This window comes from Prionailurus bengalensis, chromosome D4 (assembly GCF_016509475.1).
Source record: "Prionailurus bengalensis isolate Pbe53 chromosome D4, Fcat_Pben_1.1_paternal_pri, whole genome shotgun sequence".
Classification (NCBI taxonomy): Eukaryota; Metazoa; Chordata; class Mammalia; order Carnivora; family Felidae; genus Prionailurus; species Prionailurus bengalensis.
In genome coordinates this window covers 68,230,672-68,247,062 of record NC_057359.1, presented here as the reverse complement: position 1 = coordinate 68,247,062, position 16,391 = coordinate 68,230,672, and the positions used below count along the sequence as shown (strand labels likewise).

Below are 16,391 nucleotides of genomic sequence, written 5' to 3'. Positions count from 1 at the left end.
AAGTAAGTAACTAAGTAAACAACGAAATAAGTCTGCCTGGCGTCCTATCCACTTTCTTGCTTGCAACCACACGGAAGACTCCAACGCTAGTCCATCCACACAGCCAACGCTCGCGTGAGTCTAGACTGACATTTATGCCGCGGCACCAGACACTCACCGAGGGCACTTCACCTTCCCACTCCAATTTCTCTACGGTTTCAACCTTTCCACATTTCTTCCTTCACTTGAACCGTCAGGTTTTTGCATACGATTTTCCTCTAGAAAGAATGACTGGCAATTGATCCCAGCCCTCCTCAACCTTAGGTGGTTAGCTGGGGCTTGGGAGCCCAATATTACCATTAGAGTCTTCTACTTCTTCGGCAGGGGTGGCTTTCTGGGAGGAGTGGTGAGCGTGTGAGGAGAGCAGACTGACAATCCGTGGCCTGGGGAGGGTCAGGGCTTTTCCGTGGACCTTGAGGGAGTGTTCCTTCAACTGGCTGATTGTCATGGTGGAAAACGAGCACCAAGAACACTTGTAGGCATGTTCACCTGGAAGACGACGGCGGGAAGGGGCAGAACACGAAAAAGAGGGAAGGGTATAAGGTGGGGTGGAAAACAAAATGACATAGTTAAGTCACGCGCGAGAAGACAGAAGTATCTCTGCAACTTCATGGTCTAAGAAGCCCTCACGGACCAACTACCTGCCCCTTCCCACAAACACAACACTCCTCTGGGATTGAAACTCCTCAATGAGCTCTGTGATCAAGTGACCTGGTCCCTCTTCATTTCGTGCTCTACTTACAGGGATGAGCCTATGAACTGATTCCCCAACAGGGAGTGAAACCAAATGCCCACGATCCCTCCTTCAGAAAGGTGTCCCAGTCTCTCGTTCTCCCTCTCCACTTGAAAGGACCGTGTTGGCTTTCATTCCAGGGCGCTTTTTATCATCTGCAGAATATAATACGCTTAATTCTTACTCCAAGAGCCTATCAGGGGGCTTTCCAAGCACAAGGTAACTAAGCACAAACTCTATTGTGCTATTTTCATTCTTTACGTCTTCGCTGACTATACACCTCCTCAATTCCACACATCCTAGTTTTTTAGGGGTTTTTTTGTTTGTTTTGGTAGCAGTTCATAAACCTCAGCATAAAACTCCACGTCCCTACCTGATCAATAGTGCAGAAATGAGTAAAAATAAGTCATTTCTTTTTTTCTTTAAGTTTTATTTATTTATTTTGAGGAGAGGAGAGGGGAGAGAGAGAGAGAGAGAGAGAGAGCAAGAGAGCATGCATGCATGGGGGAAGGGCAGAGAGAAAGGAGAGGGAGAGAATCCCAAGCAGGCTCCACACTGTCAGTGCGGCACCCAACACAGGGCTTGATCTCATGAACCATGAGATCATTACCTGAGCCAAAATTAAGGGTTAGATGCATAACTGACTGAGCCACCCAGGCGCCTGAAGTCATTTCTTTAAAAGAGAGAAAGATAGTTGTATATGTATAAACGTGTGTGTGTGTATCTCCAATATTCTTCTATAAACAGGACATTTCAGTAAAAGTAGGCATTTTTAATTATTTTTATACCACTGAAATACGGCACAGATTACTATGATCCAACGAGACAATGATTTACCTTTGCCCTAAGTCAGCTTTTAAATTAACCACATTTTAAAAAGCCAGGCTGTGAAACGGGCATGCTTATGTTGTTGGACAAACACTGGTTACATCGACTCAGAAAGCAATTTTGTTTTCTTATGACAATAGGCTTAGAATGCTCACGTTTGCAGCTAGATAGCTGCACTTCTCAGAGTTCCTATTAAGAAAATATTCTTTAATTTTCTTTAATGTTTATTTTTGAGAGACAGAGAGAGACAGAGTGCAAGAAGGGAAGAGGCAGAGAGAGGGAGGGAGACACAGAATCTGAAGCAGGCTCCAGGCTCTGAGCTGTCAGCACAGAGCCTGACATGGGGCCCGAACTCACAAACCGTGAGATCATGACCTGAGCTGAAATCGGATACTTCACCGACTGAGCCACCCAGGTGGCCCTAGAAAATACCCTTTAATACATAGGGATTTCCAGGAGTATGGAAACAATTAAGTAAACACCAACTCAGCTTCTTGATGAATGATCATTCATTAAAATAAATTCTTGAAGAATTTATAAATATTTTAAAGGGTGAAATATATAAGAATTTATAATATAAAAAGCAGCAAAAAAATAAAATCCTGACACTCAGAAAAACAAATAAAAAGGCACAATATATTGTAGATTAAATTATAATCACAACTGTTAAAAAATCATTATAGAGGAAATGGTTGAAAGGAAATGTTATCAAATGTTAACAACAGTGGTCTTCAGATAATAAGATTATGGGTGACTGGCTATTTCTTTCATTTCCAAAATTTCTCTAATGAGCATGAGTTTTTCCACATTTATTTTTAAGGTGAAGTTTTAAAACCGGAGGAGAGGAAAGATAAGGAAGAGGAGGGAAAAAAAGGAGAGAAAAGACCTTTAGCAATGAAAAGTCTTGCAGGCCAGTGGAAACGACCTGTGGACAGATGAGAAGGGAAACCCCTGCCCCTGCTTGTACTGAGCTCAGGCGGTTGCTTCCCGGCCACCTTGAAAATCACTAAGTGGTTTCCCACGTGAAGTGAGCACAGCATCTCCAATTCTGCCTTAAGCCTCTGCTTTACCGCTGATGACTCCCAGAGCATGTACAGCCAAGAAAGCCTTGAAGAGAACTACGGAGAACCTTGAGTGATGCAACGAGCTATAGCTCAAGGCAGAGGAGAAGTTCACAGTCAGATGACCCAAACAAGAACATCAGTCACTTGTCGCCCCAGCTGTTATCCAGGAGTCAGGATAATGGCGGCTTTTGAACAATGGTGTTTATTACTATGATGAATATGAGTATATATAATATTAATTACAAAATAACATATACATGTAGATGTTCATATATATTAATGACTGTATTATAATACTATTGCCTTCCTTAGTCCATTTAAAAAATTTTTAATGCAAGCCTGCCACATGAACCTGGTTGGGTAGTTGCAAGTAGCACATCATAAAAGAGAATTCAAACCCAGATTATCCGATCAGACTATAGGATTTCCACCCTTTAAAATAAAACAACCCATCCAGAATAGACAAGAGGAGTCAAGAGTTCTGGAAAATGTGTTTGGCTTTCTCTAAGTCAAGCTACTCTCAGTGGCTAAAAGCCATGCCATGGACACCAAGGTTCCAAGGTGTGCAGAGAAACAAATTATACTGTGTCCCCACCCCACTTCCCGCTTTCTGAAGGCTTCCTTCTCGTCAACCAGTGAGTACAGAAGGCCAGTCTGCTTGGTCAGCTCAGTGCCCTGGAGTCAGCAGGCAGCCTCTGGCACTCTTTTCAAGTCCTTCCCACAGGCCAAATCATTTACCCAACTCCCACTGCTTAAAGTGCTTTTGACAAGGAGACCTATGAGAAAAACTCCCCAGGATGGTGTCCCAACTGAATAATTTACAATATACACACATTAGGAAGTAGTGGTTTGAACCCTGAAGCTTCTTACTCCATAGCCTTTAGAAGAATTTTCCTGAAAATATAAAAATACTAACAGACGAACAGAAGTCCATATAGCCAGTCTCCCCGTCCCATCCGCAGCCCAGTGGGGCGTAGGGCAGCTGGATGGCCTCAGTGGCTTGACTCCATTAAGCCAGACCAACAGGACCCAACACCAGGGAAGGTGGTCCAAACCTGAGAGGGCCACGGGGTGCTGTGGAGCTGGGCTTCTGCGAGTGACTGACGACACCACAGAGAGGCCCCCAGACCCCACTCCACTGCCTTTCCTGCAGGACACCTCTTTCCTCTCTTGGCTGAGCTCTGATTTTGCTACCTGTGGGCATCCTCCATCACATGCAAAAAAGAGAGAACAGCAGCATCTTGTCAGTGATAAGGATGTAGGTTTTTGTTCTGGAGTCAAATTATTAGTGAATGATCTACATGGCCTTGACTAGGTCACTTAATTTTGAGTCTCTGTATCCTCATATGACACGAAGGGTGACAACACCACCTACCCTTTAGGACTGTCATGAGGATTAAATAGTATGATGAATATAGCATGCTTAGTGCAGAGCCTGGCAGGTAAGGGATGCCCATGAGGCAAGCGCAATGAGATGGAACAACAGAGTTACAGAGACCAACAAAGCTCCTGGACACTCATGACACACAGTCATTTCTTATCTGATGTACAGCAACATATCAAAGGGCATCTCGTGAGAAACCTCACATGTCTTGAGTACTTTGTCCCTCTGAACTTCCTCAAGATTATACTTTTATTTTAGTTGGGAATTATCTTTAGTGGATGTAACAATTCATGCATTCCCATTAGAAGGGCTGGGTGATTTAGAAATTCCTCTAAAAACCAAAACCTGTTAGTAGCATTAATCAACTATGACATGGGTGACATGGGCTTGGTAGCATTTTGGTTTTGGGTGATTCTATAAGTTTTCTTTGTGTTTCTTCATTAGATTAAAATAGAAATGAGCACGCAACCATGTCAAGAAAACCTTCTCATGTGTGGGACAAGAGACTGAATTTCACTCAGGGAAGACCACTGGATTTCCAATTCAGAGAACCTGTGCATCAGGGAGCCTAACTCACCAGCATGAGCTTTGAGTATATGTGTTTTCAGCCGGCTGTTATAGGAGGACTTGAAGGAGCAGAGTTTGCATCGGAATGGTTTATGGTGTCCGTGGTGGGTTTGCATGTGGCGATCCAAACTTGATGGGGCAGAGAAATAGAAGAGAAAGAAAAATGACAGGATTATCAATTACATGTATTTTCTCACTGCCCTTTTCTAGCAATCCCATTTCTAAGGTGTTCAAAGTCATTTTGTTACTTTCCAAGGGCAATGCTTACCCAAAACAACAACAAAAATGGCAAGAGTGGCCGCACCTGTTCCAAAGGGAGGGGAGGCTAAGGGAAGGAAGAGATCAAGAGCCTTTTTGGATTGAGAGACCTGGCAGTGCGAACAGGCCATAGTAAACCCTCATTTTCCCTTCTCTAGAAGCATGTAGAATTGGAAGAGGGCATCCAAAGACAAAAGGTAAAATATGGAGAATTCAAGTTTTCTGCCAAGTCAGTGAGGAGTACCTATCAAATAGTCCTTTAACTTATTTCCAAAAAAAAAAGGAGTTAGAGAAATTTTGCATTTAAAAAGGACTTTCTTTTTAAACCTCAGTCCTACATCCGTGGGGAACACTCAAGAGGGGAAGGGAAGTGTCAAAGTACTTGAGCTACTTGCAACGGACTGTCATGTTTCCAACGCCTTTGTAAATATGGAGGCAAAGTGCAGGTGTGTTTGAAGAAAGTCATGTGATCCAAAGGCCCAGTCATCCCTTCTGATAAACAAAACCATGTTCACTGTACCTCAGTCTTCCAGAGCAACTTATAAAGAAGGTATTTAATTATAGTGAACTCCCAGTATTTCATGATTGCTAAAAAAAAATAATAAATCTACCAAACAAGGTGTGGGAAGAAGTTCTAATTTGTACCAGTGCCCCAGAGAACTAGGTTCCCTTCTAAATGACTCACATGGGATCGGTGCTGCTTACCATTTAAATACATAATGTTCTCCTGAGCTCCAGAGCAGCACTTTCAATTGCCTCCGGACCTCTCCCTCTGGGTGTCCTTTAGCTTCCTTAAACTCAACTAGCCCTAAACAAAGCCATCGGTTTTTCTCCTCTGAAACTAACGCTCTTCCTCATTTCCTTGCTTCTATAGAGGACACGACCGTTCTCAGTCAACCAGACTGAACCCCTAGGTGCCCTCTGTACTTTACTTTGTCTCTCATCCCTCACTCCCTGCATGAAGGCAATTTGTCCAAGTCATGAAGATCCGACTTCCTTTAACCATTCCCAAAGTCCCATCCGAACTTCTTGGATCAGCTACTATGACTGCCTTCTAATTGCTCTCTCCTGTCTTTTTTTCAACTCAAGAGCATGAGCTATGGAGTCAGCCTGGTTGCGATCAAACCCCAGCTAATGCTTGTAAACCGTGTGGCCTTGGCAAGTTACACAAACCTCCTCACTTTTCTTACCCACAAAATGGAGACAGTCATGGGACGACACCTCGCTGGGCTGATTTAAGAATAAAGTGAGATAATACCTGAAGGCACTTAGCGTGCTGCCTGACACACAGGAAGGCTCAGTAAATGTTAGCAATTATGACTTACTCCTTTCAGAGACTTCCTTTTGCCAGTACTATAAATGACAAAGTATTATTTCCACATTCGAAGACTCCAAATATGGTCTCTACTCAAGTATTCAAACTTTATCTTCCATTATTCTTTTACCTAGAACTTACAGATTAGTGACATTGGACCGCCAGCTGGGCCCCCACGAGCCTCACACTCTGCTCCACAGCCTTATGCTCTCATCCCTTCCTCCAGGTTGCACATCCCTTCCGAGCTCTTCAAGTCCTGTCTTCCTACTTTAAGACTCGACTCAAATGCTCCCTACTCCGTAAAACCTTCCCGATTCTTCCACAGTGGGTGGGTGGATCACTTCCCTTCTTTGAAGCTTCATAGCATTTTATTGCTGTATTTTTGAAAGATATGTGCCTTATTTTGCTGAGTCATTTGTGAGCTTGCTGGCTTGATTTATAACTCATCTAGACCCTAAATTCCCTTAGCGCACTGACCATGGTCTCTTCATCTTTTGTATTCCCCTTTATATCCACCCTCCCAACGCCCCCAGCACATTGCTTAGCACAGGGCGGATCCGTGTATGCGCTACGATTTGTTGAGATTCTACGGGGTGTCAGAAAGCAGTCTAGATGCTGCTGAATAAATACTCCTTGAACTCGTGAGAAGTACACAGTGGCTCTGATGACACAGATGAACCATGAGGCTCCGTAGAATAAAGAGTCTGTAACCCCTCCTCCCTCTGTAAAAGCATCGCCTCCTCCTCCCTTTCAACAACTAACTGCATTTTATCTTTTTGAGAAGCAAACAGCCCAACATTTATTTTAATTATCGTAAAAATAAACAGCAGGTCAGTCTCGCAATTGGTCACCGCCATCCAAGACGGTGGGACACATTGTTGCACGTGTACCTCTCTTACACAGTTCAAAGACAAAGGCAACAAACGGTGGCTTCTTCTCAGAACCATCGCTTTTCCCATCACCTCCGAAAGCCTTACACAACACCCCAAATCTACAATTCCAAAGCTGTGATGGGCCTCGGGCAGCTCCTTCTCCTCACTGGCCCTGTCCTTCAAGCATCCCTTTGGCATCAGTAACTTCTTTACTTTTCAAGATCTTTTTCAAGATCAAGCAATGATCCTTTGGTCACGTGGGTCGACAGTCCTAATTTTATCTCCTTAGGCCACTCAGTTTCCCAAATGGAACTTTATTTCCTCAACTGATGATTCGTTTCTGAGTGAATGTCTGACAGATACACCAGGACATTTGTCTGCTTTCTGGTCTTCCCTCTTGTAAATCATAGCAGTGCCTACAAAATACTCATTTAAAAAAATGCCTGTATTTACCAGGCGTAGTTAATGTTAGGTAACCTCCTATTCTCAGTCCCATTTGACAGACGAGGTGACTGAGGCTCAAGGGAACGTAACCAACGACACAGCAGGCACAAACCTTGAGCGGGGCTTTCTGACTCCTCCAAGCCTCTCCTGCTCTAGCTTAGCCGAGCACTAGCTGACCGCTACGGCATCTCCTCCCCGTCACCCACTTGCGACCACTCGATAGCACTTACTTGTGCCTGAAAGCGGAAACAAAGGAGCAATACTGGCAGCTGTACTTGTCCTCGCGGGTAAACATGGCCAGGGCCAGATGGCTCCTCTCATGAGAACGCAGCCCCTGCATGGACATCAGGACTCTGTCACATTGACTACAATGGTATCCCCCCGGCCGGGTTTCATCCTCCAACATTCCATCAAGCAAGCAGTGTTCACCATCCACCCGGTCCACCAGGGCGCCAGTGGCATCTTTGGCTGCTTCCAATCCATCCAGGAACAAGTGGGAGGGGTCTTCGGCCTCCTGCTAAGAGAACCACACACACACACATGCCCCACCAACAAAATAAATATCCAGCATCATCGTCTCCAGCTCTCCTCCTCTCCCTTCATTCTCCCAAACTCCTCAGGACTTCCTGGTAAAGCTTCCTCCCCTGCCTCTCCAGCTCCCCCTAGAGGGAGGGCAAACCCGACTGCCACTCTTCATGCAGTGCTGGTGATCTGAGGACACGGCTGCTACTGCCTGGGAAGCATGAGAGAGGGGTTCTCCCAACTGTGGAGACAGTTCACTCACTTATCTCCCATCTTAAAAAGAACACACTGCAATCCCACTCGAACCGACAGAAGGCAGGGTTAGGGTGATGGCTCAGAGAAAAGAAAGGAAGGAAGAAAGGAGGGGGAAAAAAGCAGAGCAGTCTGGGCATCTAGGAGCCGTGGGCCCCCCTTAGAAGTGAAGGAAAGGGGCAGGATCCTGCCCCTCGCCATCCGTGCTCACCCCCACCCTGCGGAGGGTGACTTCACCCACTGACTGAAGGCTGCTGTCTGATCCGCCGAAAAAATTAAGGAGCAGCCTGGTTCGAAGTCACTCATGTTTGGAGGTGACTCCGTGGGTTACTGATTACACACGAAGAGCTGCTCTGTCTCCCTCGAGTGAGTCCAGGAAACAAGCCTGGAACACACCGAGGCGGCGTGGAAGAAGCGGGCCGCCGTCACCCCTGGGCGCCACCGTTCTGCGGACAGCCAGCGGGCTTCAGTCTTCAGTGAAGAAAAGCAGAGACTTTATACGTCCATGCTACGTGGGCAAAATAGGACACAAGATCAAGAAGGGCAGATTTCACGTATCTAGAGAGAAAGAGCAGAGTCCTGAACTCACTAACTTCTCTGCTCAAAAATACGCGCTTCGCCACGTCCCGGAAGGCAGGGGTGGCGGCATGGCTCCCGAAACGGGGGCTGCTATTTAGGAGTACGACGTTCAAAACGGGCGGCCTAGTGAAGGTCAGGGGGAGCAGGGGAGGCACTGGTCAGCGACAAACCGGGAAAGGGAACGAAGGAGACAAATCGGGTCAAGGGGTTCTCGGGGCCTGCTGTGACTGGGGGGCTTTCTCGTGAAGGTCAGGGGGAGCAGGGGAGGCACTGGTCAGCGACAAACCGGGAAAGGGAACGAAGGAGACAAATCGGGTCAAGGGGTTCTCGGGGCCTGCTGTGACTGGGGGGCTTTTGGTTTTAGACTTCACGTTTCTTACACTCCTCAGAGGACCCAGGGTAAGAAGTAAAGGATTCTCCTGGGCTCTCTGCACCGTCAGCCAGATGAGAACAGTTAAGAAGTCACGCAGTGGGAGGAGCAGAAGATGATGGGAACAGGACCCACTTGATTCCTTTCAAGAGCTCGGGCAACTTGGAAGAGCAAACACCTAATGGCACTAAATGCAGAACAGAAGGGCGACCCAAAGCCTCCTGTACCGAGAGGCCCGGATCTTCTGTTTCCACCAAACTATCCGCGTGGAAGGGAACCAGATCGAAACGCAACCAGGTCGAGACACGTAAGATGAAGAAGGTCCAACCTGCAAAAGAATCAAAACAAGCCAGACCGATCCAAGCACAGCTCAGGAATGCCCACATTCTGGGCCGCCCTTTCCTGAGCTGCTTTGAGCAACGGGGTTAATAAGTAACTCGAATGGCTCACACACAAGAGCGCTCGTCCAGACCCCCCCGCCCCAGTTCTCACCTTCACGGCGGCGGACACAGCCGGGACGCTGCCGTACTGGACGTGTTTCCGGAGATGATTGCAGATGGCTCGGAGCGTCGGGTGCACTTCCACACAGAATTTACACTTGTAGCCCACCACCTTCCTCTCCTTGATCTTTGGCACCTCTTCTAAGTGACCAAAAGGCTGGTAAAATACAGTGGTAGCCATCAGTACTCCGAGCCCTCCCTCAAATGCCGGCATTTATTCTCGTAGCGTACTAGCAGATTTTATTTCAAAGCGGATTAGCAGGTTAAAAACCAAGGGAGAAATATGTGAGTATTTTTACATAACGAATTCGTCAGAGTCGTGGCACACTGCCTACTATGCAAAGTCTCCGGAACCCAAATATGTTACAGCTTGTGAGTAGAGAAGATTTCTGTGGAGAAGCCTCATCGTCACTGCCACCAGGTTATCTGCCTTTGAGACCAATTTCAACTACGCAGGTGAAACGTTGCACAGCTACGCCATTAGTGAACTTCTTGACCAAGACAAACAAACAAACAAAAATCTACTCCTGGAGATGTTAGGTTCATGTAGCCGACACTGCAGACCAAAACATGGCTGAGAGGTGCTAGTGACACCAAGAGACGGCCCACAGCTGCCTTAGAGAGCGAGCGTTGTCGTGTAACTAGGCCTCAGATAAGGCTACTTGGCAGAAGGAAATACAGAGAAACCACCCCGACCCTCCCCTGGGGAGCCTCGGGAGGGGGGAGCAGGGAGGGGAACAGGCCGTGGGGAAGGGTGAGCACAGAATGGGGGATAATCAGGCTCGAAACGTTTAATTGACTTATTGAGCTCTCTGGCAAGCTAAGTCACTAGGAAGCCTGTAGCAGTCTGGCTGGCAACGAAGAAGTGCATGTGGGCACCAGTGATGAGAGGCCTCCTGGGGGAAGGGAAATCAAAACATATCCTTACCCTCTCTTGTTTGAAATCTGCAAAAGCACCATCTGCATATTTCTGCTTGCTCAAAAGCTGTTTCCTCCTCTCCTGACGTTTGGCACGCTTCTGGAATTCCTCATTGTGAATGTTCAAGTGTGAGGTCAGCTCCGCTGTGCTTTGCAGTTTGCTATCACAGTGCTTACACTGGTAGGCGGGGCTCTGCAAGCGGGGGCCGCTGCCCAGAATGACGAAGTCCCTCTTCAGGTCCCGACTGTGGTGGTCAGTGTAATGCATACACAGCAGCTCCGCCGTGCTGAAAGACAGCTTGAAGCACTTGACGCAGCGGAACGGGAGCCACTCGATCTCCTGGGCCTCGCCTCCCTCCACCTCGGCTTTCTCGAAGCTGCCTCTCTCCTCCTCTTCCATCAGCAGCGGCTTCTCGTGCTCGTCGGCGTAGACGGCGGTGAAGTAGCCGCCCAGCTTGCTGGCGTGCTGCTTCTTGGGGAACACCCCCGGGTGGCGCTTCATGTAATGGGACACGATGCCCTTCTTGCTGAAGGACTGAAAGGAGCACAGGGAGCACTTCTTCTTCTCCACGGCCCGCCGGAGCTCCTCGCTGAGCTGCGGGGAGTCGTCCTTGGGCGGGGACGGGATGATCACCTTGTTGGGCTTGTCGCTGATGGTCCTGGAGGCCGCCAGGCAGTGCGTGTAATAGGCGTCGATGTCGTGGCGCTTCTGGTAGTGGGCCGCCAGCCCTTTGCGGATGGGGTTGGTGTAGGCGCACAGGGCGCACTTGAAGAGGTTGTTCTTGCCCTCGGGCTGGGCTCGCACGTTGTTGTGCTTGATGCGGTAGTGCCTGGCGATGCCCTTCCTCGTGGAGCAGAAGTACTTGCACAGCTGACAGCGGAACACCGTGTGGGAGACCAGGTGCGAGGTAGAGAAGTGAGACGTGGACACGGGCTCCTCTCCCACCTCCTCCTCGGTGACGGACACCTGGGAGGGGCTCACCTCAGTGGTCATCTCGGGCTCGAGGGAGACTGGCAGCTTCGGGGGCGACTGGGAAAACACATCAAATTCAGGCTGATTGTGATACTTCTCGTAGTGGATTTTGAGCTTCTCCAAGGTGCCGTGTGTGTACGGACACAGTTTGCAGCGGTAGGCGCCGTAGCCTTGCTTGAAGATCCTGCTCGTCTCCTCCACGTCGTTCTGGGCGATGTCGGCGGACTGCTCCACGTCGTGCACGAAGTCCTCGGCGGTCACCTTGATGGCCGGGTGTCGCTTCTGGTAATGGGTCAGGACGCCGTGGATGCGGGTGTTGATGTACGGGCAATGCCTGCATTTGTAGACGGCGCCCGGGTTGATGTCGATGTCCTGGGCGAAGTCGGCAGCCTTCACCTTCATGCCAGGGTGCTTCTTCCCATAGTGGGTGAGGAGGCCGTGCAGGTTGTTATACTCGGACTGGCACACGGTGCACTGGTATGGGGTGGACGATATGGCGGGGTTGGCGGAGGCCAGCTGGATGCTTTTCTCGGGGGAAAGCCGGGCGTCCTCAGGGCATTCGGCGTCCTGCTCGGGGAGCGGAGCGGGCATACTGTTGTCACAATTCACGGGGCCCACCAGCTCTTCAGACGGAGGGAGGACATTCTCGACGGCGTCTTTCTCCTTGATGATATCCAGCAGCACCGACTCGTCACCGTTCATGGCCCAGGGATGGAATGCTTGGTAGTGATTGGTGATGTCCCAGATGGACATGGCCTCGAAAACACAGTCTCGGCATCTGTACGTTTTGGCTTCGGTGGGCATGGTGAGAGAGGGAGGGGATGGGTCGGGCCCAGCCCAGAGTTTGGTAGCCATGTAAGTATAGTCAACATAGTGCTCCGGATGCCTCCTCTGGTAATGTAGGAGCAAACCGCTGGGCTCTGTGTGGGAGTAGATGCACCACTCGCAGTGGTAGCCAGCTTCTATCGAGCCGTCTAGAAATGCCCACCGCATGATGGACGTGACTGTGGCCTTCAGGGCAGGGTGGTCTTTCTTGATATGCTTCCTCAGTGCATAGAAGTAGGGGGAGGTATACGAGCACTGCCTACACTTGAGCGCTCGCAGTTTGGTTTTGTCCCGCTCCACGGCAGAGGGGGCGACAAGCACACAGCTGGCAGGCTTCTTCTGGTTGCGGTCACAGAGGCTTCGGATGGTGGCCGTGTGTTGCCGGATCACGTCCGCGTTGGCCTTGAAGTCTCGGTGCTTCTTCTGATAGTGAATGAGTACACCTTTGACCGTCCGGTTCCCGTAATCACAGTGCTGGCAAAAGAACATCTCATTCTCCACAGGAGGGCCGTCTCTCTCAGAGCTGCTTCGGTTCAGCTGTTGCATGGGGGCGGGTGGCCGGGGGGAGCCTTGGGGCCCCTCGGACCCTCTCATCATTGCAGCTGTGGGAGGAGCCTGTCTGATATATTTGGCAGTAACCTTTATTTCTGGGTGTCTTTTCTGGTAGTGGACAAGCACTCCCACAACTGACCGATTGCTGTAGGAACAGTGTTTGCAGTAGTAAAGCTCAGTACTGAGGTCTGGTGGCGGGGGTTGTGGGGGGGGTGGGGAACCCATGTTGGACATTTTGGGAGACATTGGAGCACCCACCTCAAATGATAATTGAGAAAGGGCAGAGCCCCTGTCCACAGACACCATTCGCATGGTTTTCTGGATCCTAAAGTAGGAAGCCTTTTCTTCAGGGTGTTTCTTCTGATAATGAACCAAGACAGAATGCATGTTGGGGCTTGCGAACGAGCAAACGTCACAATCGTAAACGACAACAGTGTTAACTGAGGGGTCCTTCTGATTTTCACATTCTGGAGTAAAGGTCTTTGAAGGAGTGCTTTTATTAAATGTAGCTGGCAGACCGCCACCGCGAGCCACGGGAGTGGAAGTCGCCATGCTCTTGGGGGCCGAATTCAGAATCTCCCTCAGCGTCTGGGATTCCGTACTCAGCCCTTCCTGCTGCTCCACGACGTAGCTGGAAAATATCATCGCGTTGTTAATCTTCACCGTGGGATGCATTCTTTGGTAATGTGGCATCAGGCTTCGGACATTCGGGCTCGTGTAGGAACAAAACCGACACCGGTAGATCAGGTCCGAATGGTCGAAGTTGAGTACATTCATGGCTTCTGGGTGGTGTTCGCCGTAGTGCTGCTGCAGGTCTTCAAAGTTGGTGTAATCGATGTAGCATTCCAGGCACCTGTACACTGCACTGTGATCGTTGGGGTCCAAGATGTACCTAAAGCTGAATTTAATGTACGGGTGCATTCGTTGGTAGTGGGTGCTGACGCTCCGGGCAGATTTGTTGTTAAAGTCACAGTGTTTGCAATAGTAAAGCCTTCCGGAGTCACCAAAGTCTGTGTTCTCGCTATTGTGCTCGGTTCCGTAGATAGGAGTCTGGGTGTTCAGCAGAGCGGTGTTGGCGACCTGGTGATCTTTCATGTTTGTTGAGGAGCCGTAATAATCCTCTTCGTCTTCAGACAGGGTGAGCTCAATCTCCGCGCCGTTGGTGGCGTTGTAATCGTGGGTGACGCTTCTGAAGTTGGGCTCCTTCTGGGGCTCCCCGGCATCTCTCGCCCAGATCTGCTGGGCCGAAAAGGAAGTGGCCACCTCCATGACTGGCTCCGTCGGCTCTTCCTCCCTGTCCAACTCCACCTCTATCTCCACTTCGTTGTCGTCCTCTTCCTCCTCGTCGTCCTCCACATTGATCACCGCGTCCTCCTGCTGCTTCGTTTGGTTAATTTTGCTCTGCAGGTTGCTGGCTATCTCGTCAATCCTAGTTCTCTTCTTCACGGGCGATAAATCGAGGGGAAAGTCACTGGCGAGCTTCCGGGAGGCCTTAGCTACAAAATTGTTCTTGGAGGACAACCCAAGAATTGAGGTCTGGCTTTTCTTCACAGTGTTGCTGGAAGAGGGGTGGCTGTCTGTCTCGCTTTCCAGTGGCAGGCTTGAGGGCTGCCCCTCGAATTTTGGCAAGTTGTCGCAGAACGAGTGTTTGTGCTGCTGATGGACTCGCAGCCCTTTCAGAGTCGTGGTGGAGTAACTACACATGGTGCACTTGTAAGGGTGCAGGGGCGGGGCTGGCACGGGAGGCTGCGGCTGCTGCGTCGGTGCGGGCTGGGGCTGCGGCTGCGCCGGTACCTGGTGCGGCGGCTGTAGCTGCGGTGGCTGCGGTTGGGACGGAGGCGGTGGTGGTGGCGGCGGCGGCGGCGGTGGCTGTTGCTGCTGCAAGGGATCCAGCAGGACTCCTGACTTCCTCCCGTTGATGCTCGAGCTCTCGTAAGACACCACACCTTCATTCAGCGAAGAAGAAATGCTCTCACTCTGGGAATTCACGGCATCCCAATCTGACGCTGTACCCGTGTGACACTGTTTGTGAGCGCCGAGTTTTAACGAGCTCTTGCAAGTAAACGGACACTCGTCACATTTATAGACGGCAGTCTTTCCGGACAAGTGGATGTTTTCTATGTGACGGGAGATGCTGCGTCGATGCATAGTGAGGAAAGGACAAAAGGGGCACTGGAACCTATTCATGAACCTTCGGAACGGAATCCCCTTGGTCTCCAACAGTTTGTTGCCATCTGAGCCCATCAGCTGCTCCGCAGACATGCCGGAAGTCTGGTGATCCATGGCATTTAAGCCATTCTCGCTGTCTATTTCGTTCAACTCCTCATCAGAACTGGAGTCATTCAGCATGCTGTTAGTTTCCAGGTCGGCAGAGGAGTTGGTCATGTCAGCCATCCCGTAACGCGATCTCTCCGCCAAGTTAACCAGGCCAGAGTTGTGAGGGGACTTCGGCTTCATCTGCGGGTAAGACACGGGTGAAAACTTGGAAGCGGACGAGGAATTGGGTCTCATGATGGAGTTACTGATGGAGCCGCGGAAGTTGGAGACGTTAGCGCTGGGCATCTCCCGGCTGGCAGCATTCATGGACAGATAGGTGGAATTGGAAGTGGGGCTGGGGGCGCTTTTGTTCTGCACTTCGGGGAGGTTCGTCCCTTCTTGCTGCTGTCTGAGGCTGGAAAGGATCTTGACCATACTGCGATGCTTCTTCATCATGTGGTCGCACCAGCGTTCCCGGCGGGGGGTCTGGTAGCTGCACCACTCACAGCAAAAGTTGCCTCGAGACTTGGTCAAAGGCTTGACCATAGACTCCAAGATGCTGCGCTCCACGACCTCTGCCGGCAGTTCTTTGCAGGGGTCCTGCAGAGACACGGGTGGGACCACGGGGTCTGGCATTGGAGCAGGGGCAGGGAGGGGAGCCGTGGTCTCCTTCAAGTTGTTTTTGTGATACATTTTCTGATGCTTAATGATTCTTGCCCTCCTCGGTGACTTGTATGTGCAAAACTGGCAAGAGAAGACCTTTCCAAATCCCTCGTGCATCATGATATTATAATTTAAGGATCCGGGAACAGGGGGTCCCGCCGAACTCCCTTCAGCTTGAGCTCCGTGGACCTTCCTTGTGTGTTCGATGAGGAGGTTTTTTGACCTGAAGTAGCGGACGCAGAACTTGCATTGAAAAAACTTGTTTGTTGGTTTGGGATTAGGGGCAATATGCTGACCGTAATATCCTGGACTGTGGCCATAGTAGCTTCCGGTCCCCAATGCGGTTGCATTTTGACCTAGAGAGAAAGCAGAAGGTAAATGAGAATAGAAAAGCAAACGAAAGAGAATTAAGAAATTCCATCATGCAAATCAATTTTTCTTTTCAGTTATTCTTCATTAATAAACATCACATTCAAA

General features: G+C 49.6%; 1 protein-coding gene across 8 annotated transcripts in view; it reads right to left on the bottom strand.

The window, feature by feature from the left end:
* Positions 1-16,391, bottom strand: part of ZNF462 (zinc finger protein 462) — a 138,487-nt gene that overhangs the window by 63,813 nt on the left and 58,283 nt on the right. For 3 of the 8 annotated variants that reach the window (XR_006295140.1, XM_043567150.1, XM_043567148.1), the window contains exons 3-7: positions 10,656-16,270; positions 9,720-9,884; positions 7,735-8,021; positions 4,626-4,744; positions 337-528 (exon numbers count right to left, since the gene is read on the bottom strand). Coding sequence is in view for 6 of the 8 variants with exons in the window: in XM_043567150.1 (XP_043423085.1) it covers positions 337-528; positions 4,626-4,744; positions 7,735-8,021; positions 9,720-9,884; positions 10,656-16,270 (6,378 nt within the window). In the remaining 2 variants the exon portion in view is untranslated. Of the gene's footprint in view, positions 1-336; positions 529-4,625; positions 4,745-7,734; positions 8,022-9,102; positions 9,556-9,719; positions 9,885-10,655; positions 16,271-16,391 lie in introns of those variants that run through there. The other 5 variants (XM_043567153.1, XM_043567152.1, XM_043567151.1 and 2 more) reach the window with 4 other exon arrangements.